At 51.9% G+C, this 26,993-nt stretch overlaps 1 protein-coding gene across 4 annotated transcripts in view; it reads left to right on the top strand.

Annotated features, from left to right (window-relative positions):
• The first annotated feature begins 1,785 nt into the window (after nt 1-1,785).
• The window catches only part of Myo7a (myosin VIIA), a 71,360-nt gene continuing 46,152 nt past the window's right edge, over nt 1,786-26,993 (top strand). Inside the window, exons 1-9 of one of the 4 annotated variants that reach the window (XM_031387441.1) lie at nt 1,786-2,021; nt 3,517-3,576; nt 14,662-14,775; nt 19,164-19,316; nt 23,417-23,601; nt 24,046-24,167; nt 24,248-24,390; nt 24,558-24,671; nt 26,426-26,579. In XM_031387441.1, the coding sequence (XP_031243301.1) occupies nt 3,559-3,576; nt 14,662-14,775; nt 19,164-19,316; nt 23,417-23,601; nt 24,046-24,167; nt 24,248-24,390; nt 24,558-24,671; nt 26,426-26,579 (1,003 nt within the window). In that variant the 5' untranslated portion in view covers nt 1,786-2,021; nt 3,517-3,558. Of the gene's footprint in view, nt 2,022-2,627; nt 2,648-3,516; nt 3,577-8,927; nt 9,440-14,661; nt 14,776-19,163; nt 19,317-23,416; nt 23,602-24,045; nt 24,168-24,247; nt 24,391-24,557; nt 24,672-26,425; nt 26,580-26,993 lie in introns of those variants that run through there. The other 3 variants (XM_031387442.1, XM_031387443.1, XM_031387440.1) reach the window with 3 other exon arrangements.

The following is a 26,993-nucleotide window of genomic DNA, read 5'->3' as shown; positions in this document are numbered from 1 at the left end:
TCTGGAACAGCCTTCCAGCAACTGAGGAAAATGTACAAATCACATCTGATCACAGCACTGTAGTGTTCTTGATAGGGCAGTGTGGAAGTCCCTGGGAGCTAACTCTCAGTCTCTCTCAGTTCAAGACCTGTGTCCTGTTCCAGTGGAGAGGAGAGAGTGACATGCAGGCCACAGACAGAGGTGGCCGGAGCAAAGATGCTGGGAAGGTGCGGGTAGCTAGGCATTCGTGGGCAGGGCCACGGGGAGAAGCTGGGTTCAGGCTGTCAAAAACGAAATGGATAGAATACAATGATAGATTGGATTTGGAGGGGTGAGGGTGGTATGAACTAAGACCAGTTCTGCAGCGGTTCAGATGCGGTGCCCTTAAGAGGCTCAGGTGCTGGAAATCAGTGCCCCTTCTGAAAGGAGCAGAAAGTGGGCAGAACTTGGAGAGGTAGGGTGGAGTACGAGGTGGTGAGGGAGGGGTAAAAAATGCTTTCAGAAGAGGCGAGGTTGCCGTGGCACTGAGCACTATGTTAGGACTTCGTTTTCTGCCTCCAAGACGGTGGGGCAAGAAGAGCATTTTTGACAGCCCGAGATGACCTACACGCACACGTGTGATCTCAGGTGGTTTGTTTTTGGGAAACAAGCATGAATTTCTAGGTTTCTCCGATCGGGTGAGCTGCTTAGCCTAGTTTGAGTGCTGAGGAAAACTTTCTCACCCACTTCCCAGCATGCACCTCAGCCCCAATGAAGCACAGCAGGGTGGGGGGCAGTTGCCAGCTTGTTGATTGGGCTCTGGATGCTCCAACCTGTGTCTCTCCCTCTCTGGGTAGGCTCATGCTACTTGCCTGGTTCCTACGTCTCAGCGCCACGGGTGAAGGCTGCCTTGGGTGCAGTTCAACCTTGGACCTTGGTCTCACTGTGGCACTTTGATATGAGGAAGTTGACCAGATTTTCCTTAGTCTTGTAGCAGTTGGCTGTGCCCAGCAGGTGGCAGCATTGCACCATTGATCCTCCCAGCCCTGTACCACCATAGATGACACCACCACCACCACCACCACCACCACCACCCCTGAAAAGCAGCCTCCCTGCAGAGATGTCCCAGCTGGCCGAAAGTGGACAGAAGAAGGAACCAGGTTTCAGGAGGAGGAGGTCCTCCAGCCTCCTTCCTCACCTACCACGATGAGTATTTTGTGTCCTATTCATTCCCACCCACCCCCTTTTTAAAATCACACATTTAAGTCACACACACCGGATGAGTCTCTGTCCTGCATGAAGCTGCTCTTGCTCTGGTGGCTTTGCAAAGTGTCTGATAACAGCACACTCAGGACTGCAGGAACAGGCTGTGGGGGTAGGTTGTAAACCCTCAGGGGATGCATCTTGGGGAGTCCTGGTTTGGGTGTTGTGTCCACCCAAGGCTCTAGGTATTGCCAAGCCTGCTCATCTATGTGGTCTCTAGTAGTATCATGGATGAGAGAAGCTGCGTGAGCAGGGGAGACCCAGCAAAATCATGACCAAGGTGGGACGAGAGCAGGTGTCCCAACCATGCAGAGATAGCAGGCAGTAACACACGTGACAAGAGACCCTGAGGCCCAGACGGCTGACCCCAGGCCGGAGCTCCCCACGGGCCAGCAGTGCCTCCTGGGGCTGCCATGCCCTGCATCCCTGCTGGTTAGCTTTACACAGCACCTTGGACAGCCTCTGGACATTAGTCCCAGCTCCAACACAGCCCGCCCCTCATGCTGATGTCACCACATCCAGACCTTGGAGGCCCCCCAGGGCTCCGCCTCCTGGGAGAAGGCTTTGGAGGGAGAGGGCGGGTGGCAGTGCAGGCTGGACAGCTGCCCTGAACAGAAAGAGAGAGTGACCCAGGGAGACAAGAAACTGAGTCGTCCAAGGGAACCCCACAGCAACATCAGAGCAAGACTCAAGCTGGGGCAATTTGCAGGCTCCAGCCTCAGCTTCCAGAGTCCTCCTGACCTGTGACCCCTGGTCCCGGGCTGGGAAGTGGTGACTCAGAGGGTGTGGATAAAACCCAGGTAAGGATGGGACTGCCTGGATGGGACTTTTGGACTGGGGAGGAGTTACAGGCCGGGGCCTCCGATGGAGCCCCTGCCCTTAGCCTTAGGTTCTGTGGGACTGGACTCCCCTGAACCTATAGGGGCCTTGCCACTATAGCCATGGAAAGGAAATGTACTGAGCTGTGCACATGGAGGCTTATGCCCTGGATGAGGGAACAGCTGAAAGAGCACAGGGCCTGTGGAGTTGTTTCTGAGTTAGAGCTGGGTCAGGGGTATCCAGAGGTGAAAGATGGGAGTGGAGGGTAGGGGTGAGTGTGAGTGCCTCTCTTTCTTGGTCTTTTGGGTCATCTCCCTAGTAATCTATCTCTCCTTGTACAAGTTGTTTCATCTCTGTGTGCCTTACATTCCCTATCTGTGACCCGAGAACATGAAGGTCACCATCCAGGGTTGCCGAGGGGTCAAGGTAAAATCAGATGTAGGCCTAGGGAAAAAAAAAAAAAAAAGCTATGGTTCTTTGTTCTCGATTTGAAAAGCAACAGTCTTAAACACAGTCTAGCTCTTAGTTTTAGAACTGGAATGGAGAGGTGGAGGAGGCTCATGCACTGGATAGAAGAGACCTGAGGTCTTCAGCTCTACCCTCCAAGGTCCCAGTCTATCCTGCAGCCTTGTACCAGCATGAGTGAGGCAGGAACCAGGCAGCCTCTTCAGACAGCAGCTCTCATGGCCAGTGCTACTGCCTTTGCAATTCTTCCTTTGCCAGGAACCCAGGATGGTGTGGGTCTCCAGAAGGACCATATGCCCTTAGAGACCCAGGGCATGGGGGTCAGGGCTCAGGTGTCAGGTAGTGTCGTGGGCAGAGGATCAGATATTCCAGTGCCTCTGAATGGGCCCTTGTGAAAACTTAATGCTCACTCTCGGGGGCAGGCCAGGCAGGAATGGAGGGGCCGCACACCAAGACCTATGGGCTGGGGCTGCTTCTGGTGACCACACTCGGTGCAGCAAATCCACCTTGAGCCTATTTCTGGGCCTAGCTCTGTGCTGGATGAGGTAGGAGATGAGGGCCAGGAACAGGGGTTAGGACAGTTCTGCCCTGTGTCCTAAAACCCCTGGAGCAGTCCTGAATTAGGACCAGAGCCCAGGTCTTACTTAGTCCTGGGTCTTCCCTGCCCTGCTGTGTGACCTTGGGTAAGAGATGGTCCTTCTCAGAGCTTTGGGCCACCTCAGGACTGTAGTCCCAGTCCCAGCACAGCCCACCCCCCATGCTGATGTCTGGTTCAGGGCTAACTACACTCCTTTCTATGCCCTTTGAGGTGACAAGGGCAGCTTTGGGCAGTGGAGGTGGTGACAGTAACTGAGGCTCTGGTCACATAGACTGAGCTTTCATCAGAAGGATGGAAACCAAGGAGAATTTCTGTGAGGGAGGAGGGGTGGGCGTGGGGTTGGGGAGGAGCCTAGGTGGCCTTGCAGATCCAAGCTGCCTGGGCTCAGGGTATGGCATGGTCTCTTCCCACAGAACTGTGTCTGGTCACTCTGGCAGGTGCGCTGACATAGAGCCATGGTTATTCTACAGAAGGTGAGTGTGTCTCTTCTCTCTCACAGCTAGGGAGGGCCATGTTGGCTACCTCATCTCCCACCCTCCATGTTCTCCTCTCTATGTGCTTAGCCATTGGAAACTGATTCCAGTTCTTCCTCTTGGCAAACTCCTACTTAATCTTCAGAACCCAGCTGTGAAGAACTCCTTGCCTCTGCCACAAGAGCTTCTTTTTGTCACTGACACATGTCTCTGGGCAGGAGTGATGACTCATCCCCTCAGGTCCCAGGCGTTCCAGACAGAGGAAGCTCATGCAAAGACCCCAGTATGGAAGGATTTTGGGGAAGCAAGTTTGCTTAGGGGGACCCGGGCAGAAGTGAGTCAGGGTGACAGGGCCCAAGCTGGAGCTCCCCAGGGAAGAGGCACAGGTACTGCCCATCAGCTGAGCCTTCCAGGCCCCCTAGTCCCCAGAGCCACTCTGGTCTCTGACCCTCAGATCTTCCCCGTGACCAGCCTGAGACTAATGAACTTGTTAGTCTCCAAAGTGGGAGCCAGGAATGTAGGCAATGTGCCAGGTGGACCGGGCACAGAGCCTTTGGGCGGAGATGCTGGGTGCTGTTGTGGCTTAGCCACTAGTTTCCTGTTGTCTCGGGCTATGAGAGGCCAATGGAGCAGCTTGGCTGGAAACCCCAAGTCCACACAAGGCCCATGTGTTAAAGGCAGGCTACTGCTCTGGATCAGGAAAATGTTCAGGGGCTGAAAGCTTGCTCAATGGCCCATCAAAGCCAGGCTAAAAGGGGCTGATGGGTAGTGATTCACACAGACACCCCCAGAAGGAGGATCTGGGGCCCTCATAGGCTTCGGGGGTGTTCCCCAGAGCCTCTGAAGCAGGCCTCTTCCTGACTGGACTCCTCTTCCTCTGGATTGTTTGCTTCTAACTACCTCTGAATGGTAGCTAGCCTCATCCTGCAGGGACTGTTTTGGGAGCAGATCTTTAAGTAGATAATGGTTGTACCCATTTTCAAGTGGGACATACCTTTCTATTACATCTTTCGTCCTCCACAATGCCCTGGCTGTACGTGCCGACAAGCTCTGCAGGCTCCATCTTGGACTTTGATGATGCCAGGAGGAACCTTGAGCTGACCATGAAGGTCCCTTCTGACCTTGGCTATAGTCCCAGAACTGCTCATTCTGTCACCTCACTTGCCACTCACTCTTGCTGGTCTCACCCTCGGTTCACTCCCCCCTCCTTCCAGGCCTCAGTGTAGCCCATTTTTTTTCCCTTGGGAGATTCTTTGTTCTTGTCAGAGACTCTCTGCTCCTGTCACCCTGGAGACCATGTCTCCTCTGAATTCCTGGACCTCACAGAGCCCTAGAAACAAGGGCAGCCTCCTCCTGCTCCTCAGCTTCCCAGCTGGGAACCAGCCCCCTGTGACAGACATGGGGTTTGGTGCTGAGTGATGCCCAGGTAAGAGAGCACCATTTGGATGCAAGGGCTGAGCTGGACTCCTGGCCATTGGCTTTCCAGCTACGAAGTGGTAAGCTAATTGCTACCCCACTTTGCAAAGAGCTGATGGTAGCTCTTGCCTGTAGGAGGTTTGAGAGTATAATGCCCTGCTCATAAAACTGTCCAGCTTAAACATAGAAGTCCACAGAGGCCAGCTGCCACACACCTTCAGATAACAGTGCTGTGATGTGTTCCCGGGCTTTACTCTCTTATTTTATTTAAGATGAGGAAGTCCCAGGAGACCTCAGAGGATCCGATGGTTCTTTTTCTATGTGTAGGTTGCCCTCATGTGGGACTATGAGTGGCAGGTCATTCATTCAGTTTCTTTCTGAAACCTTCCATACCTCAGCCTTCCTGAACCACAGATTCAAGTCATGCATTTTCATTCATCCCTTCAAATCTAGCTTTCCTGAGCCGTGACAGGGTGCTAGGCACAAAGGACACATGCACAACAGTGGGCTAATTACCTAAACTCCACTACTCCCAGAAAACCTTTTGCTTTGTGAAGGGTTCCATGTAGCCAGGAGTGGTATCTATGGTCATCACCCTAAGTGATTCAGTGAAGCTATGGGGGTGGGAACTCATCTATCTCCCACACGTGAAGAAACTGAGGCTCAAGCAGAGTCATTGAAACATAATCTGGGCAGGCTTGGACATGACAGGGACAAGGAGCTGATGGGGAGATGATTGTTAAGGAAAGGAGAGAGGGGCACAGGGCCTGGGGAGGAGAGGTCAGACTGTCCCTGGGTGGCGTTGCAGGGTAGAGACATTTTGCATAGAAGCCTGCTGCTAGTCTGGGCACACCCTTTGTCTTTATGGCCTTATGAGTTAGACAGAATCCCTAAGGAGTCTTAGGGCATCTGAGGCCCCCTCTACCAGTCAGTTCTCATCCACCTGCCCCACAGAGCCCCCACTGAAGCCTAGCTCTATGCCTGGCAGAACCTGAAGGACAAAGATTTGCCTCTCTGGAGAAGTTTCCATACCAACTGAGTGTCGTCTGGAAGCCAAAATGTGAGAGTTAAGACCCCAGGGGGACAGGAGGATGAGAGGAAGCCTGGGAGTCAGAATCAGGAAAGCTGTGAGGCTATAGTAAAAGTCCCTCCTATCCAAAGTCTCTAGAGTGGCCATGTCAGGTGACAGATGTTCCCAGAGTGGCCATACCAGGTGACACTGGAAAGGAGGCTCCAGGCTTCTGTGGTGCACACGCAGCTTCTCGGAGGACCTTGAAGAGCTTTTTCGCTTCCGTCTGACATGACTTTCCTCTGTGCTCTGTGGTAGGCCAGGGTAGGATCCACGTGAGTTTGACCCAGATCTGTAGGGAGAAGGAGGTTTGAAGATAGCTCTGGGCCACATGCTGGTTGGATGTGACTTAATACAATATAATGCCTCCTTTGTCCCTTGTTACAAGTCATGACTTGCAATCTGTTATGCCTGATATCGATGCGAACGCCCCACTCTCTCTTGGTTACTCTTTGCCTGGAATGCTATCTGCACAAAGACCTTGGATGTAGAATGAATCTCGAGCAGACAGCCCTTGGTAGAATCCTGTGTTCTTATCTATTCCGTCAAATTCTTCCTTTCAAGTGGTGCATATCTAACTACTGGTAAGGACTTAACTTGCTGACACCAGTCTCATTTATCCAAGGTTAGCTTCCAACTTGCCATATAGTCAATCAAGAATGACTTTGAACTTCTTTTTTTTTTTTTTTTGGTTTCTCGAGACAGGGTTTCTCTGTGTAGCCCTGGCTATCCTGGAACTCACTCTGTAGACTAGGTTGGCCTCGAACTCAGATATCCACCTGCCTCTGCCTCCCAAGTGCTGGGATTAAAGGCGTGTGCCACCACCGCCTGGTGACTTTGAACTTCTGATCCTACTGTCTCCACCTCCCCAGTGCTGTAGTTAAAGGATGCACCACGACTGGTTTTATGTAGCACTGGGGCTTTGTGCTGGGCAAGCACTCAGCCGATTGAGCTTAATCTCCAGGCCCTTGCTAAGGCCTTTGCTGCTGAGCTAGTTGTACTCTAGACATTTTGTAACATCTCCAATTCTCTCATTATTGACATCTTTTTGTGCTTAATTGATTTTTTCCAATTTACTATTTTGATTCCCTTTTCAAGTCCTCCTTTTTATGAGTTTCTCCTCCTCCTCCTCCTCCTCCTCCTTCTCTTCCTCCTCCTCCTCCTCCTTCTCTTCCTCCTCCTCCTCCTCCTCCTCCTCCTCCTTCTTCTTCTTCTTCTTCTTCTTCTTCTTCTTCTTCTTCTTCTTCTTCTTCTTCTTTTTCTTCTTCTTCTTCTCTTCCTCCTCCTCCTCCTCCTTTTCCTCCTCCTCCTCTTCCTCCTCTTCTTCTTGTGCTTGCTGCTCCCGCAGAGGCCTGGAATTCAGGTCCTAGCACCATGTCAGGGAGCTGGCTCACAGCAGCTAGGAGCCAGCTCCAGGGACTCCAATCTGTGTACTCACACACTTGGGAGCCAGCTCCAGGGACTCCAACCTGTGCACTCACACACCTGGTGTACATACACACAGACACACAAACACATACACATAAATAAAGCAAATTCTTAAAAACAAACATTACTTTAAAAAAAACTTTTAAAGTTTTTTTTCTTTATGGTTTTTTTAGGCTTACAACTAAGATCTTAAATATATAACAATATAAAAACCAAAATAACTTCAGTGGTGTGTAAGAGATGCGCACCACTAAAGATCCACAGCCTTTTCCATTTTCACAGCTTACATCTTTTACACACTGTGCATCAAACATATTAATATAGAGTTATAACTACTTTTTTGCATTTCCAGTCACAGGGGGGAAAGGGAGAATTACATACCAAGTACAATACTGCTCTGTAAACCAGGCTAGCCTTGAACTTACAGAGATCCATTTGTCTCTGCTCTGTAGACCAGGCTAGTCTTGAACTTACAGAGATCCACCTGCCTCTGCCTCCCAAGTGCTGGGATTAAAGGTGTGCACCACCACTGTGTCTGGCTTTTAAAAATTTATTTAATTTAATTTTTTTGATGCAGACTCTTGCTGTGTTGCTCAAGCCATCCTTGAACTCACTGTGTAGCATAGACTGAGGTCAAACTCCCAGTCCTCTCACCTCTGCATCTGTGGTATTATAGGCCTGCGCCATCACACCTGAGAGGTTTTTTTTTTTTTTTTTTTTTTTTTTTAACATTTGAAGAACGTCCTCTTGCCTGCCTTCAGTTCTTCTTGGTTTCAGAAAAGGAATCAGCTGTTTGCATAGTAAAGATTCTTAGCATACAAGTCACATCCCCCCCCACACCTCTCAGCTTCTGTGTCTGTCTGTCTGTCTCTCCCCACCCCTCTCTCTCTCTTAAGAGGACTGATTTTTCTAGTGTCACCTGCAGAGACAACCCCCCAGCACCCTGCTGGGCCTCTCCAGGGGGCTCTCTCCAGCCACCAGATCCATTGTCTGCCTTCTCCCCTGTCCTTTGCATATCTTTGTGCTATCCCTCTGCCTAGAACACCTTCCCCCTCTTGGAGGCCTAATAGTCTCCCACTTATCAGCACCACCAAGCACACAGAATTTGTTCACAGCACCCATGGATCCACAAACCCCTCTTTGGCACCATCCTGCCACAGGCGGATGAGGAAACATAGTTACCCCAGGTAAAGGAGTTTGCTCAAAGAACACCACTTGTGGCCAAGTGGGATTGAATCTAAACTGCCTGGCTCCAGAGTCCACAGGGCTGATACGAAGGCAGCACTGACCCTTATCTGGTGGTTCTTCCTTATCTGAATCTCATCCCACCAGGATGAGAACTCAAGGACATGGCATATTAATAGGACCCTCTGTGCCCTGCTCCACCCTTGGTTTTGTATGATCAGTTAGAAAATGCCCAGAGTCCACGTGGGCTCCTCCCCTTCATTCTGTGGATTTCATGGGCAGGCAGGCAAGATGAGGCACCCTTATGAGCAAGATCCCTGAGTGTGGAAAGGGTTGGTGGAGGCAAGACAGGGCCAGAATAGGATGGCGAGGGCTTGGGTCCCTGAGGCTTAGCCTGGGTTGTGTGGGTAGAAGGAGGTCCTGGCCTGGCTTGACAGCTCTGAGCTGCCTGTGGCTTCTGAGTGTCTGCCAGTTCTCCTATTCTCCCTAAGCCCTGCTCTCTGCTGGTGTTTTCTAAGGGAGCACTTGGGTTTCTAGGGTTCCAGGCCAGGAGAGTTGTATGAGATGGATACGAGAAGAAAAAAGAGAAGAGAGGTTGAAAGAGAGGATGGCAGACAAACGGACAAGCTGAGAGGGTGGGGCAGGAGGCTGGAGGGCATCATGGACCGACAGTGGCCTCTGGCTCAGGGCTCTGCATCGTCCGGAGCCTGGTACCTCATCTTGTTTGGATACCAGGGCACAGGAGTGCTGCCAAGCTCCTACAAGGTAAGCCTGAGCCATCTTGGTGACTAGAGGCCCTGAGGAGTCCAGGAAATCTCTGAGATAGAGATCACACATAGTTGACCCTAGGGGTTTGGGGAGGAGGGTCAGACAGGCTCTTCAAGGTTCAGTTCCCCTGAAAATGCCTCCCTGGGAGATTTATTAATTTATTTTACCAGCTTTTACCAGCCCTCTGTGCTATCCCTCTGTCTGGAACAGCACAAAGATTTGCGAAGGACAGAGGGGAGGGCAGACAATGGATCCGGTGGCTGAAGAGGCCCCCGGATTTTATTTTTATTTTATTTACCGGCTTCCACTCCCCAACCAGTGGCTGGGAATCACCTTTCTCTGTAGCCCTAAAACTTTTCTAAGTTTACTTGTGCTCCCCGATCGCGGTCACACTTTTCCTCCTGTAGAAAACAGACCGATTTTCTCCAACACTGCGGCCAAGATAAGGTTCCTGGAGCTTTTTTCCTGGCTGCGGTTCCAAAAAAGCACCATGGGAATCTGAGGGTGTCAGGGTCCCTCCGTGGGAGGGGTCGCAGCGGCGCAGTGCCCCTTCCTCTCCGGGCCCACGGGCGTCACCTAAGCCGCGGTTGCCATGGGCCCCTGGCAGATGGCTGGGTTTAGGGTTCCCAAGCGGGTGGTGCGCGGGATTAGGTGAATTAGGAGCACGCGTCGCGTCGTGAGGCCACCAGACCTACCACACCATGGAGTCCCCCGGAAACCCTGCTGACCCAGGCGAGGTGCCCGCCCCGCCGCCTGGCAAGTGGGCTCTGGTGCGAAACTTGAACCAAGCGCTCAAGACCTTCGCGGTCCTGCCGGTGAGCCCCGGGCCGGGAGGGGAAGGCTCACCTTGCTTGAGCCTCAATTCCTCAGGCTGTCAGACCCCAAGTGGGATGCAGGAGCTAGAAGCTCACGGGAGACTGCAGCCCTAGGATGCTGCACGGGACTAGGGACTTTGGTGTGAACTTGGCCGAAGGCACACCTCCCAGGGTCTGGAGGTTTTGCCATCTGGAAAACTAAGGATGCCGTGGGGGGGAGGGGCAGACTAGCTGAACCAAGTTAAGAATTCCCAGCTTTTACTGGGCAGTCAGATCGGGGAGCATCCTGAGGCACACATGACAGGGCATCCTAGAGTTCCCCCTCTCAACAAAGGCTAGTAATTTGCCACCTTTCCCGCTTCAAGATACTTATGGCAATACATTGGTCACCTGCCTACCTACGAAATGGCACACAATGGGTAGAAAAATGAAATGAGGGACCATGTTCTAACTGAGGCTCCTGTCTTTCCACAGAGACCTAAGACCTGTCCCAGAGGAGGGAAGAGGCAGGAGGGGTCTGAGGACTATGGATTGGTACTGATGTGATACTGACCTCAAGTTTAGAGTTAGGGCAGACAGCAGGCACAGGTGGCATTTTTTCTGGGCCTCTGGTTTTCGGCTACACTGACTCCTTCCCTTCCAAGATTGCAGAAAAGTGAGGTCTGACTGTCACGAGTCACACAGCACCAGTGTCATAACTGAAACTGGGACCCACATCTCTTGACTTCTGCGTTCACTGTAGCTAAATGCTAGCTATCACTGGGGCGTGGGGACTATGCTTGAGAATAGTAAGAAAGTGGCTGGGTCTGAATAGCAGGGGTTGCAGGGCCTGGGCCCGGAAGACACTGATCCAGGATTCACCTGACAGTGGAAAAGCTGTGAGTTGGCCCAAGCGACACAGCCCCCACCAAAGCATTTGCCATGTCTCAAATATGATCTGCACTGCAAAGCGAGGTCCCTAGAGACGTGCCTTTCACGGCATGCTTTTGGTCAATATGGTGGCTGAGTCTGGCCACAGGAAGTGGGTTGTGACTTGGAGCCCTTCATGGCTTCTTTCCTCCTTAGCATCTGACAGCCTTGCCAGTGAGCAGTCTGATGAGAGAATGTACCAAGTCCCCTTTTCTTCTTGGGTCTTAGTTTCTTCACCTATAAAATAGGCATTCTTTGTGTCCTACCTGCCTTGGGACACAAGGGCCTTTTCTACTTAGAGCATTGTCCACCTCCTGGAGACAGCCTGAAGCTAGAAGAGTCTAGTCATTTCTGTTTGCTGTGTGTTATGAGCACCTCAGTTTCCCTCTCTGAGCCGATCTTTCTGACTCCCACAGGGTATCTTAATTTGGCTATCCTATGTTCTTTCAGCGAGATAAATCACCTGTGTGTGCCAGGCCCTGTGCTAGGCCAGGAGACATCGGGGAGTCAGAGACCTGGCTTTCAACTGTTCTCAGCCTGGATTTGCAGTTTGTCTTTAGGGCTGGGAGTCATTCCGCCAAGAGCTCCAGCCTGTCTTGCACAGGGATAAACCTCTGGAATGTGGGGAAAGAGCCCTGGGCTTGGGATTTCTCAGGATCTGGCTGGGTGACAGGAGGGTTGTTTTAACCTCTGAGAAACAGGGGACTCGCCATACGAGGGTAAGGCAACAGTGTAGTTCAGAGGAACTTCTAAAGTTCTGGAACGTTCTGGGACTTCCACAGAGCAGTCATCTGGCACCTGGGTCAGCAGGCAGAAATCATTTTTATTTCTCCTTTTCCTCCGTCCTTCCTTCCCTCCCTCCCTCCCTTTCTTCCTGCCTGTCTTTCTCCTTTGTGGCTCTGAAGATAGAGCCTATCTATAGCCTTGAATCTTGGGCAAGTTTTCTACCTCCGAACCACACCGCTATTGGAAGCTTCTGCTCTGTGCTCTGTGCTCACTCTCTCTATCCAGACCCCCTCACTCTGTGGTCCCTCACACACAGTCACATGCCCACACTTACAGTCACACCACACACATGCTCACATCCACCCACACTCCCCTGCCTTCTCGCTCACTGAAGTCTTTCCTGAGCCTCGTTGGGCCTGGGTGAGAGGCTGGGCCCAGCCCTGACTAAGATAGTGTGGTGCTGGGCTGTGGGATGAGCAGAGCACAGCTGCCAGAGGAGAGTTGTCAAAGTGAAACCCCAGGGAATGGGGGTGTAGCTTGGGAGAGGGAGTAAGAGCTTGTCTAGAATGTAAAGCTCTGGGTTCCATCCCAGCTTTGTAAACCAGATATCGCACGGCATGCCTGTAATCTCAGCTCTCTAATGGAAGAGAGGTCATCCTTGGCCAAATTTGTGGCCAGCCTGGGCTACATGAGACAGTGTCTCAAGAAAGAAAGTGATAGTTGTGCTGTTTTCTGGGTGTGAGTGGCTTCATATCCTACTTAGGAGAAAATCCAACCCCTGCATGTGGTTCACAGGGCCCTGTTCCTGCCATGACTCATCTCAGGGCAGCCTGGCTTGCTCCTCCTGGGATATACCTTCCCATCTGTTCATGCTTCATCTGCAGAGGATAGGCAGCCTGCATACAGATCTCTCACAGAGTGCAAAATCAATGCTCCCTAGCAGGATTGGGAAAGTTGAGGCCAGGGGAAAGTCATTGCTATGTGGCCGTGTGAGTACACAGGTGACCTAGGAGCCAAAGGTGTCTGTCAAGCTGTTGTGAGGGTTAAATTGGAAGCAAAGAGGAGTCCCAGACTCCCAGTGGATGCTCAGCGAACATGAACTCTCCTATCCTCTGGGCCTGATCATTTTTCTTACTTGTCTGGCATCTAGCAGGACCCAGGACTGACTAGCTTGTCTCTGGTGTGCCCTAACGCCCATTCACGTGAGCAAGCCAGGGCCCATTATAGTTCTGATAGGCGAGGGAGGCCGAAAGAGCTATATGCCCAAGCCCTCCCCCCTTTCCAGGAGACAAGGAAACTGAGGTTCAGGGGTCAGTGAGCAGGGCTTAGGACCTTCTCACTCTATGCCCCGAGCTCTTCCCACTACACCATGTCCATGGCTCTGTAATGAACCAGTTTACCAGGCTACTACATTTCCAACCATACTTGATATGAAAGTATATGCTTGTTAGGATGCTAAGTTCTCCCACACTCCAGGAGAGCCTGGGAACCCCTTCCAAAAGAACACTTTTTTTATATATAATTAAGATTAGAATACAGCCGGGCGGTGGTGGCACACGCCTTTAATCCCAGCACTTGGGAGGCAGAGGCAGGCTGATTTCTGAGTTCGAGACCAGCCTGGTCTACAGAGGGAGTTCCAGGACAGCCAGAGCTATACAGAGAAACCCTGTCTTGAAAATTCAAAAAAAAAAAACAACAACAAAAAAAGATTAGAATACAAACAGTTATCTTATTTCAAGGCCACCAAGGACCTTTGTGTCCTGGACCCTATGCCCTCTGTCCTCCCTATAACTGCCTCCTTAATGTTCCCTCCTGCCTTGGGGCCCCTGCTCTCACCGGTCCTGCTGTCCTTTCCTTGCCTGGCTGCTTTATATCCTTCGGACCTCAGCATAGAGGTTTCCTCCACTGTGTAATTCATTGGTTGCCAACTTGGAGTGTCATTCTCCTGCTGTTGCCTGTCATTCTCTGTCACTTCGGGATTCTTCCTTCTCTGCTCACCAGGGTCCACAGAGACTTGCGAAGAGCTTTGCTTACTTGGTTGTTAACGTTCTAATTTCTTCAACTAGAATGGAGGTTCTATCATGCTCTCTGCTCCTCCTAAATCAAGCAGGACTTTGTACTCAGTAGGCGTCCAATACATGTTTGTTGAATAAATCAGAATGCAATAGAGTTGTTCTTAGTCCAGCTCTGGGTTTAATTCAGCTACCTGAACTAAGTGTCAGTGTACCAAATGCTGCACAGAACATGGAAATGCCCCTCCCCTGCCACCTTCGAGGTCTGGGCTCTCCTCACAAACAGGAGTCTATGTGGCCTTGTACCCCAGGCTCAGCAGAGAGCAGTGGGTCTACAGGGACCCGTTTCTACCATGATTTGAGGGAGCCTGGTGGTCCCTGTGTCTCCCTTTACGGTAGAAAGGACGTGATTTGGTGTACCTGCCTTAGTCTCTAGTCTGTCAGGTGCCTGTATGTCCAGAAGCCACAGGTTACACAGCCTCAGATGGGCCTGGGCTGAGGTTGCCCTCCTGTGCTGTCGGCTGCCCTTCTTCCTGAGCCTCGGCTCACTCGCCTGAAGGTGAGGGGACCTGGCTTACAGAGGAGGCATTGAGGACATTGTATGAGCCCCAGCCTAAGGCTGGCCACCACGAGGCTCCCAGACAGAAAGGGTTCCCTCACCCCTCTCTTCTGGCTCGGATTCCAAGCCTTGGTGGTAGTGGGCGAGAAAGCCGCTGAGTTCGCTCTCCTGGCTCAGCTTCAGATCTGTTGCCCACAGGGGGACTATGTGTGGATGGACCTGAAGTCGGGCCAGGAGTTTGATGTGCCCATCGGGGCTGTGGTGAAGCTCTGCGACTCCGGGCAGATCCAGGTGGTGGATGATGAAGGCAACGTGAGTAACTATCTTTCCCCAAGTCCTACCTGGGAAGACTCCAATGACAGCTGTCCTTACTAGGCAGTGACCAGAGAGTGTCCAACCACACACACACACACATACACACACACACATACACACATACACACGAACATAAGTGCACACACATGCACGCAGGTACACACATGCACACACACACACATACACACACACACACACACACACACACACGCACGCACGAATGCTCGACACATCCCACATCCTTGCTACGCACACAACCCTTCCTCCTCTGCTCCTGCAAGAAAGACTCCCTTTTGCTTCCTGTTTGCACATTTCCAAAACCTTCAGGCCATCCTGGGACATAGGGATGAGGGTTGTGTATGCTCTGTTGAGGAAGCTCCTTGGCATGGCTCAGTAGAGCTTTGGAGACAGACTCCTTCCTTTCAAGCCTTGGTTTCCTCTTTAATGAGACTTTCATGTGAGCCTACACGTGCTGAGCACCTCAGGATGGTTGGTGTCTCTCTAGGCACACTGGGTTTAGCCCTATTGGCTCGTGGAATTCATCATTCACATAGCCCTTGGGGAATCAGTCTCATGGAAAGGGGCCCAGAAGTGCAAGCTTGGTAGATCGTAATGAGCCTTGAGGAAGAGGGCAAAGGTCAAAGGAAAGGGGTGTGTCACTAGGGAGGCAGGTGGTCTTTGTGTGGGCATGGAGGGGAGCCATGGGGACTCAGAGGATAAGTTTGCAGCATGTGTATGTGCCTTTGCATGTGGGTATATGTGCATGAGTGTGCCTGTGTATATGCATGTGTGCACATGTGTGGTCTTTGTGCTGACTCACATGGGTGTGCGCTGGGGGCACAGATGCAGTGCAGAGCACAGGAATGTAGTATAGTAGAGACATAAAAGATCCAGGAAGCTTCTATTTGCCATAATAGGGATTGTGTCCAATGCTGTGCCTGGCTCTGGATTCCTGCCTTAGTCTCCTGGTCTGGAGAAAGCCAAGAGGGAATAGACAGTACAGATCCTATTGGGACAAGGGGAGGCAGGCACAGGAGCTGAGGGCCTAGGGGAGGGAATCACTGATATACCCAGGACTCCGCAGGACCACCCCTCAGGACTCTTGACCTAACTTCTGTCTGGATTCTCAAGGCACCTGTGAAAGTCTGGGCAGACAATAACTGTGACCCCATAGGGTTAGTGTGACTCACAAAGTTCCCAACCAGTGGTGCTGGGATTAGGATTTAGGATGGCTGCTTCTGCATGTATTCCTGCCACTGCCAGCATCTCAGCAGCAGCTCCAGGACTCAGGTCGTAGGAGAGAGGCGTGGCCCTGGGCTTGAGGCCAGAGTGCCCTTCCCATCCTTCTGAGGCTCGAGTTCTCCGTGCAGGGAAGCCGCTGTGCAGCTGAGTCATGGAGAGCTGTTGCACAGGGTGGGCTGGCAGCCGACAGGCTGGTGAAGCTCCTCAGCTCTAAGGATGAGGACGACGGACGCTACCTCAGGGTAGAGTTTCACCTGCATCAGGTTGCATGTCAGATGGTATCCTGTAACTCTGTGTCACTGGATCCTGAAGGGCCCCTCCCATCCTGCACACCGCCCCACCAAAGCCTTAAGAGTGGAGACTGCTGGGGGTGGGGCAAGACTGGCTAGGAACTTAGGATGCAGACAATTAGGGAAGCTGAGGCCTTGGGACCTTTTCCTATTTCCTCCCTTGACACTCAGGGCCATTGTCCTCCACCTCTGTCCTCTCACTGACACAGTGGGCTGAGAGGAGGAATCCAGGCAGTCACACCTGCTTCGGTAGAGCTCAACAGAGTGTTCAGAAAGGCTCTCGGGAGAACATTGCAGGACTGAGGAATCTCTGGTCTTCCTGCCTTCGCAAAATGCATTCTTGTGCCTGGCAGGAGACCCCACCTCCCTCAGTGGAACACCTGTCCTCTTTCCCAGACAGCTCTTTCCCAGATGTGCCCCCAATCTCCAGAATTGTCTGTGGTATTTCTATGTGCCCTGCTCTCTCTCTCTCTCTCTCTCTCTCTCTCTCTCTCTCTCTCTCTCCTCACCTCCTTTTCTCTGTCTTTCTTCCGTGTCTCTGTCTTTTTCTGTGTCTGTCAGTCTTCAGACACTTCCTGTCTTTTTCTCTGTCCCTGTCACTCTGGCCTTCAGAACCAATGTTCCACTACTAGGCTTGTTACACTTTGGCCGCTGTTGTGAGCTGTGGACCTTGATCAGAGAGCCGCCACTCTCAGCAGGACATCCTCCCACATAGGAGGTGGGTCTGTTCAGCTGCACTTCTTAACCTGGCCAGTCATTTTACATTGAGTCTGACTGCCACTGTGAACCCAGGTCCCACTTCTCCGTCGTGTGTTGTGAAGAGAACAATCGTGGTCTCTGTAACCTGGTGGCTCAGGGTGTCCAGCCCATACCTGGCTAAGTGTATCCCAGACCCCAGTAGCCTGCACACCTGACAGGATTCTCCAGAGGAGATAACTGTCCCCTCCCCCTCTCCAGGACGGAAACGCTATTGTCTTTGATGTTTGTGACCAAGGCCCTAGAGGCCCAGGAAGGTGATGTGAGGCCCAGGAAGGTGATGTGAGAAGCCAGGAAGGTACTGTGAGCTGCTGGGCCTCTGTCCTGTCTCCCCTCCCCCAGCTCCATAGAGTTCACCAGCCACACCCGTGAAAGACACCCTGGTGGGGCCAAATTCCCATTGCAACTGCCCCTGCCAACCTATTAGATGCCCTGCCTACACCACCACCCCGGAAGGGCTGTTTTTGCTGGGCCCTCAGTCTGGCCTTCTCTCCTCACTTCTTATAGAAACTTTCTCTTCATTCAGGTCTCAGCTTAAGTGCTCCCTCCGTGGAGCAATGACCCTCAGTGTCTGCCCACCGTAGCTCTGTTGAACTCTCCAACTGACCTATTTTGAAAGGAATTATGGATCCGAGGGTAGGGCAGGAAAGAGCAGCTCAGAGGCCCCGCCGTCTGGTCCCATGCAGGGGCCAGGGACAGGCAAAGGGAATTTTCCAAATGGATCAGCTTTTATCAGAGTGTTTGAGAGAGAGGAATGTTCCACATGGCACTGAAAGTGCAGACAGGTCCTTGACGTCATTGCTGGGCCCCTTGTGCACTGGCCATGGCCGGGTGAGGGCCTGGATTGGATTAAGTTTTCCTGCTGGAGTGCCATGGAATGCTAGGAAAGCTGGAGCAGGGCTCTGGCTGGCCCTGCCCTGCCCCTTCTGAGCAGGCAGCTGAGCTACCCTTTCACCCCCTAACCACAGAGGCTGAGCTGAGGCCAGCGGAGAGGAAAGGTGTGGACCAGCATGTGGATGCCATGGCGGCAGCCATTAGAGAGTGGGATGGCCAAAGGGGCAGCCTGGGACTGAAGCTAGATTCTTGCTAGGGATTCCTGTTGGAACTGGTGACATTTAGGAACAGCTGGAGGAAATACAAGTTTGCAGGGCCTTGGCAGGGGTGTTACATCTTTTCACAAACCTATGGGCTTGGGAGGCTGAGATCAGAGGTTTCTTCTACTCACAGAAACTCATGTTTATTTGTGGCTCAAGATGAGAGAAAGTGAGTGTGGGTGGGCTGGGGCCATACCCAGGACCACAAGTCTGGTGATGAGAAAAGGCTCCGGACTCCAGCGATGCCAGGAAATTGAGGCTCTATTCTCCAGAAGGAAGAATTCCAAGACCTTCCTAGATGCCCTTGTCTGCCACCTGGTGGCTGCAGAGATTACTGCAGGAAAGAGGAAAGCATGCCCACAAAGTGTGTGTGTGTGTGTGTGTGTGTGTGTGTGTGTGTGTGTGTGTGTGTGGTGTGTTTCATCATCTTAGCTCACAGGTCCAGAAAGTCTCCCCTCCCCAGCTCCATATAGTTTACCAGCCAATCCTGTGAAGGACACTCTGGGGCCAAAAGCCCACTGCTACTGTCCCTGTCCACCCCTCACATGCCACAGCCTGGGAAGGGTTCTTCCTGGCCCCTGGCCTGGCCTTCTCTCTTCACTTCTTACAGAATCTTTCTCTTCATTCAGGTCTCTGCTGGAAAGCTATCCCCCTGGAGAGGTGGCTTTCAGCACCTACTCACAGTAGCTCTGTAGAACTCTCTGAACTTATTTTTTATGTATTTGTTTACTGGTGCCTGGATTTGAACCCAAGCCATTTAAATTTGAGTCACTATGCTTTCTCTCTATCTCTCAAAGTGACTGGGGGACCTGAGGCCCCTAATGATAACCACTGTGGGGGCAACACCTTTGCCTTTCTCCTTTATGTGTCTGTGGGCTGCCTTGATGGGCAGAGACCAGTAAAATCCCCAGACTCAAGCCAGTCAGAGCTGACCACAGACCCATCCTCTGCCCAGCCTGGGCCCAGTAGCAGCAGCTGACATGAAGGGCTATGTTCCCTGCAGGAACACTGGATTTCCCCTCAAAATGCCACGCACATCAAGCCAATGCACCCCACATCGGTGCATGGTGTGGAGGACATGATCCGTCTGGGGGATCTCAACGAGGCAGGCATTCTTCGAAACCTCCTCATCCGCTACCGAGACCACCTTATCTACGTGAGTACCACCCATGACTACCCCTGAGCTACACCCAGTCGTCCAGACTCCTGGGACTTCCTCGGCTCTGCAGTGGGGTGCTCCATCTGGGGCTCTTCCCCTCCCTGGGTTCAGGCTCTGGGCTCTTTAGAGCTAAGTTTGGGGCAGGAGTTGTTTATAGGCCTCAGAGGCTTGGAAACTAGAGGCCAGTGTTGCTCAGGGACAGGCTTGGCATTTTACCAGTTAGGGAGCTGGGGGCTGCTACCCCGAAGCCTCAAGACCAGTGGAGGCAAGCTTTCTTAGCATTCTAATGCACTCTCATTAGAACCAGCCCGCTCACTCTTCCCTGTGGAAACACCACTAGATCTTAGTGGAATGCAGAAATACACTTCCATAGAGAAACAAATAAATTTGGTCTCACCCAGCTGGGACATCAGGGACAAAGGCAGTTTATACCAGGTAGGACACATGTCCTGAAGAACCTTAGCAAATTGACACTCCAAAGGTTTCATCAAACCCAAAGCTTTTTACAATTATTGAGGGAGCCAAAGACTTTTGCTTATTTGGGTCATAAAATGATATTTATGGTATAAGAAATTAAGACAGAAAGCTTAAGATATTTATTCATTAAAAAAAGGCAGGCTAGGCGTATCTGGAAAGTGCCATGGCCAGACCTCATGTCTGGAGCTGCAAAGACTTGTAGATCGGCAAAGGCAGGAATCTTCTTGGCATCGTCTCCTAGTGATGAAAAGGGCCTCGTCTTGAGTATTTTTTTTAAATGAACTATTTACTGTACGTGCTCAGGTGCATGTGTGCTGCAGCCACCATGTGTGGAGGTCTGAGAACAGCTTTGGGGGGCCATTTCTCTCCTTCTACTGTGTTTTGAGGCAGGGCTTCTCTTGTCATTGTCCCGCATGCTCTAGGCTAGCTGGCTTGAGAGCTTCCAGCCAACTTTCCTGTAGAAGTGCTGGGATTTCAGGTGCACGTTCCTGCATTGAAGTTTTCACACAGGTTCTGGGACTAAAACTCTGGCCAGCAGGCCTACACAGTAAGAGCCTCAACCTCTGGAACAGTCTTGCCGGTCTTTTATGATTCAGTTTCAACCAGATGTGTGTACTATAAATTGTAGATTTCCTTCTGACTATCTCACTGTGCCTGCAAGGGAAAGACCGTGTGTACTCAGACATTATGGTTATGCATGCGTGTTCATGTATGAGTGTATATGTATATGTGTATACATTGACATACATATGTTTGATGATGAGTACTTGTGTATGCATTTGGGTATGGGATAAGCACACATATGTGGACACATGTGTACATACCTTTACATGTATGCACATGTATGTGTTCTTTCTCCACATGTAGTATTCTATTCACAGTATTCTGTCTTTCCTGCCAGTTCCATCCTAGACCTCATTTTTGGTACTGTGGCTAGTGTGAATGCTGACAGGGTGTCCCTTAGCTCCCTTCTCTGCTAGTCCCTGGAGATAATCAGAGATGCGCCCTCTCAGCCCATGACTGTTAATTGCTTAATCACATAACAGACAGTGCTGCTGTGTCCTGTATTCTGTGCTAGACAAAGGCCTTGAACCAGAGTCACCAAGCAAGCATCCGATAAAATGTACTTCAGAGAACGCCTGGGCTGCAATGAGACACACATAACACCCCCACTTTCTGAAGGAGTCAGCTCCTTATGGCAAAGAGACATCATGGCATCACCTAGGTGAAGGGCATGGGTAGTGTGCTCCAGGCTGGTGCAGCAGGAGAGTGAGGGGCTTTGGGCCTCAGGTTCAGTGGCCACCCACCTCGTCTGCAAGATAAAGAGTAACGAGGCTCTTTTAGGAAGATGTGTGCAACCTGAGGTTGTAGGGAGCAGGCATGGGTCCCAGCAGAGGGCAAAGTAGCGAAAGCTCACCTAGGCTGCAAGTGGAAGAGCAACCATGGGGACAGGAGCCAGATGAGGAGCTAGGTGGGGATCAGGAAGGATCTGATAGCCCAGACCGGGGAGGCCAGCTGGGATGGTGGGCTGGTAACAGGGAGCAAGGTGTAGAGGGCCCACCTGGGTGAAGAAGGAAGGGCGAGGTGGTACTGGAGGCTGAATTGAGCAGGCTGAGAAGGACTGCAGGAGAGCTGGCTTGGGAGTCTTAGTGGCCATCATGTGGTGGCCTCCAGGAGGTGGGACACTGAGGAATCTTGCACCCATGAGGCCCTGGGGTTGCATGCAGAATGGAAAGGGCCCTGGAGGCAGTAGTGGAATAAGAAGGGGCGTCCACAGCACCAGGAAGTGTTGAGGTTTTGTAACATCTCCATATTTCTTTCTGTTGCTTTCCTGCCACTGAGCCTCTCACAGTGACTCCATAGGCTGCATCATTAGGTCGGAAATGGGAACAGATGTCAGTCTTCTGTAGTTGCCAGAATGACCTTTCTCCAGCAGATCCCCCCAAATGTCACAGCCGTTCACATTCCTATTCTCTGCTGCAGACCAGCTCCTCCCCTTCCCTGGAGGATGCATGGGCTCCTGGAGCACCGATTTGGGGGGGGGGCGGTGCTGTGGAGTGACTTTGTGGGGCCAGCCTCCAGCTGTGTTGGTGAGACATTCTTGAGCAAGTCTTAAGAAGGGAGTGGCACTTATGCCCCTGTTACCTGCCAAGGGTGGCACCTTTGTCTCCACAGTGGCCCTGAGAGCAGGCAGAGAGCTTCCCTTTTCACAAATAAGCAGACTGAGGCTGGCCAAAGCAATGTTACTCGAGGCTGTCTCTCAGGTGGGGATGGGTTCCCCATCTGAAGATAAAGAGTCAGCTACATTCCACAGTTGCTGTGGGACAGTGTGTAACAGAAGGTGGCCACAGGCTTCCCACCCCATTGTTTAGCCTAGGCCCAGGTTCCTGGGGATGCCTTTGTGGCCTCTTCTCTATTGACTGGTTGTCTCTCTACCTGTTACTTTGTAACAGACCAACCATGGGGGGCGGGCGAGTAGCACAGTGATAGCCCTTGGGAGGTTTGTTGGCTTGGCTGGGCTTTTCCTCTTGGTCTCCTTGCTTCATTTCTTTTCCTGGGTGCGGAACTCTTGGCACTGAGCTGAGCCATGAAAGCTAGTCTTAGGTGCTCCTGGCTGCAGTGCTTGGAAGAGTCGGCTTAAGACGAAAGGAAGTTCTATGCTCTGGAAATGGAGTCTCTTGGCTTAATTAGAGCTTCTCTACACAGCTCCCCTAGCTGATTTCCCGGCATGCCATACTGGGCTGAGCTGCTGGGGAATGGTGGATGCTCTGGTGTCATGTAGTCCTGGGAAGGTGGTAGAGGTTGGAGAGATGGTCGAGACTGTCACCTCCCCTGTGCAAAGACATCTGTCTCCAACCTCCCTAGGCCCCAGACATCAAAACATCTATCACCGACAACAGGCGAGGGCTGACCTTTTCCAGCTTGGGGTGAGGCCAGAGGAGGGAGGAGCAAACCCATGCCATCCTGACGCTTCTCTATCTGACAGGACCCAGGGTATAGCTGGGTATCTTACCCATGCTCTCGTACAGCCTGAGGTCCCTAAGCTGAGACAGACCTGAGCAGGCAGCCTCAGGTCCCATGCTCCATCCACGGGGCAGAGTAGCCACTCTGCCCTGGGTGGAGCTACAGAGAAAGTCACCACCCAAGCCCAAAATCCCAGCTCCTTCTGTACCACATTCCAGCCCCAGCCTTCTGCTCTGTAAGACTTGGCCCACTCACAGCTTCCCACCATCCCAGTCTCCCCTCAGAACATGGTCCAGTTTTTAAAATTTTGCTCTAAAAGTCTTAGGTACAGAGATTGGAGCCAAAGGAAGGAGCCAACATTTGAGTTGTCTCTGCTTTGCACTTTGAATCTGAAAACATACTGCCTCATTCATTTTCACAAACAGTTCTGTTTTACCCATTGTACAGATAAGACAATGCAATCCAGGCTTAGGAACCTCTCTGGCTGTCCCCTCCTCCTTTTACCAAATGTCTCTGAGCCAGGCCAAAAGCCAGTATGAGACCCCCCCTCCCACCCCATCAGCTCCTGCCATGTCTGTGGACTCCAGAGCGGCACAGGGCAGAGACCTTCCCACCCCCAGCAGACAGGGCAAGCTCCTGTCTCTTGCTGCTTGCAGACATATACAGGTTCCATCCTGGTGGCCGTGAACCCCTACCAGCTGCTCTCCATCTACTCGCCAGAACACATCCGCCAGTACACCAACAAGAAGATAGGGGAGATGCCCCCCCACATCTTTGCCATTGCCGACAACTGCTACTTCAACATGAAACGCAACAACCGGGACCAGTGCTGTATCATCAGGTAGGTGGCCCGGCCTTTCTCCCAGTGAGAGGCCCAGCTCTGCTGCCCTGCTAACACACTGGGAATTGTTCCACGGTCAGACTGCCGGGGGGGGGGGGCTCCCCAGGAGCAGACAGTGCCCTCGTGCTGTGGCATAGTGTATGGAGTCACTCCAGACCTCACATTATTTTTCTCATAACACTACAAAGGCTGATGCTAGCTTTTGGGGTCACCATTGTTTCCTGAGGGGTCCCATGAAGTGATGGTCAGTTGAATTCTGTCTTCTTTCCTCTTGGGCAAAGGACGAGGCCAAAACATCAGCTGAGCAGTTCGAATGGTTCATATTCTTGACCAGGAGGGATGGGGGTATGGCCCTGTGGTCCTGAGGACTGTGCCTATTGTAACACCTGGGACTACTGCCTCAGCCAGGGCTGAGGACTTTCCTGTCACTCCCACCCTCTGCAGCGGGGAGTCAGGAGCTGGCAAGACGGAGAGCACGAAGCTGATCCTGCAGTTCCTGGCGGCCATCAGCGGACAGCATTCATGGATCGAGCAGCAGGTGCTGGAGGCTACCCCGATCCTGGAAGGTAAAGGCAGGTTTTGAGGGTGAGCTGGGTGCTGGCACCAGGTCTATCCAGGCTCACCTGTGGTCCCTACCACCCTGCAGCATTTGGAAACGCCAAGACCATCCGCAATGACAACTCCAGCCGCTTTGGCAAGTACATTGACATCCACTTTAACAAGCGTGGTGCCATTGAGGGTGCGAAAATAGAGCAGTACCTGCTGGAGAAGTCACGCGTCTGCCGCCAGGTGAGCCCTGGCTCTCAGTGAGAGTCGGTGCCTGGAGAGGAGGGGTGGGCACCACTGTCCACATAGTCTGGGCCACCTGTTACCACACTGGACTTCCACCTGGTCCTTCAAGGTCCCCTGTGAGACCCCTGCTCATGTGTGTTCTTAATCCTGGTGCCCACTTCCAGGCTCCTGATGAGAGGAATTATCATGTGTTCTACTGTATGCTGGAGGGCATGAATGAGGAGGAGAAGAAGAAGTTGGGCCTAGGCCAGGCCGCTGACTACAACTACTTGGCCATGGTGAGGCCCAGGTGACACACTGGGGTATACACCTGTCTCGGTGATGTAGGGAAAGACCAAACTTGGCAGTGTGGCACTGTACCAGCCCAACCAGACTTGTCTGTGCCTTCAACAACATGCCCTCACTTGGGCATATGTCCCTAGTGAATCCTTACCATAGATACATTTCTCAAAGTCAACACAGGGCATGGGGACACAGCATAGGAGCCACAGAACCAAGCACATAGACCTGCTCATAATGGAGACTTTAAAGGCCTCTGCTGGGCCTCCTAGGATTGAGGGAGCTGGTTACTGAGGCCTGGGCCTCCGGGATTTGTTGATGGCGGGCTCCGGTGCTGGTTTCTGGTGCTCTGTGGCTCTAGGGCAGTGAGTGTCTTTCTACCCCTTTGAGGATTGACTGACCCTTTCACAGGGTTCACCTAAGGCCATTGGAAAATACAGATATTTGCATTACAATTTATAACTAGCAAAATTATAACTATGAAGTAGCGACAAGATAATTTTATGCTTGGGGGCCAGCACACAACATGTGGAACTTTATTAAAGGGTCACAGCATTAGGAAGGTTGGGAGCCACTGTTCTAGGGGCTGTGTACACAGCAGGCTAGGTTGAGAATTCCAACTCTATCTCCTTGGAGAGAACCTACTTGGGATTTAAGGTGTTATGGGTGGGACAGGACCTTCTCTTCTGTAACTAGCTAGCTGGCATACTCATTCTCCCTCTCTCTCATACACAGACATACCACATACCACATATACCATATACACCACATACCATGTAACACACATACACCACACACACACACATACACACACACCACACAGAACACACACACACCACACAAAACACACACACAGGCACACATGCACACATATGCACATATACACACATGCACATACCACACACCACACACATGACACATACCACACCATACCACATACACAGGCACACACACATCATACACCACACATACACACATGTACACATGCACACATGCATACCCACACCATACCACACCATACCCCCCACACCACACATATACCATAAACACACAACATATACACACTCCATATGCAGCATACACCACATACACACTTAGACACACACATGCACCACATACACAGATACACCACACACATGACACACACCACTCAAAACACACACACAGGCACACATCCGTACACATGCACACATGTGCACACATCACACATGTGCATACATCATACACCACACACATGCACACATGCACACACATGGGCACACCCGTGCACATACACAGATGCACTATACACATGACACATACCACACCATACCACATACACAGGCACACACACATCACACACCACACACACATACACATGCGCACACAAGCACACACACGCACACATGCATACCCACGCTACACCATGCCACACAATACCCCCACACATATGCACATACATACCCACACACACTTCCTGAGCAAGCTGTGTCTACACTTCCCCTCTGTGGTTCACACATGGTTACAGTGGAAGGGAACTCCCCTAGGAGTGGGCGGCACCCTGGAGCTGTGTGGAGCCGGGTGAGGAGCTGGCGCTGTGAGCAATGGTGGAGAGGAGTGGCTGGGCGAGCCTGTGAGGTACCCAGTTCTTACTCACATCAGGGTGTCCCGGAAAAGGCCACAAGACCATTCTAGATATCCTGGGGGCATTACCCTCCTGACACCTCCCTGACTCTTCCCTGTCCTCCTGTTCTCTGCCATGTCCCCTTCCCAGGGTAACTGCATCACCTGTGAGGGCCGAGTGGACAGTCAGGAGTATGCAAACATCCGCTCAGCCATGAAGGTGCTCATGTTCACAGACACAGAGAACTGGGAGATCTCGAAGCTTCTAGCTGCCATCCTACACATGGGCAATCTGCAGTACAAGGGTGAGGCCCCACAGTGCCACACACCACTCAGGGCATCATAGCATCTAGCTTCCAAGGGCTGGCAGTGCTGCCTGCTGCAGCGGGCATCCCATGGGATGTGAGCTGGGCATCCTCCTAGCCTGACTTCAGTCTCAAGGGTGGTGCAGTCCCCCACAGAGCTGGCAGGTGAGGTACCCAGAGCTGACTGTAGCCCTCCCTTTACGATCTCTGCTATATTTGGTTCCTTCTGTAGTAAGGCTTAGTGTCTTTAAGAGAGGCTAATGCTTGGAGTTCACACTGCGGCATGAATGCCTGAACAGCTGTCTGACAACGCAGGGCATGCACACCTATTTGACATCACTGCATTCTAGAGTCGAGTCGAGTCGTCCACTGGAAGAAGGCATTGGATTATACTCTGCCTTTCCACGGTGTCTA

This window comes from Mastomys coucha, unplaced genomic scaffold, assembly GCF_008632895.1.
Source record: "Mastomys coucha isolate ucsf_1 unplaced genomic scaffold, UCSF_Mcou_1 pScaffold21, whole genome shotgun sequence".
NCBI lineage: Eukaryota > Metazoa > Chordata > Mammalia > Rodentia > Muridae > Mastomys > Mastomys coucha.
Note: the sequence above shows the minus strand (reverse complement) of the source record. Positions and strands in the feature narration are given on the sequence as shown.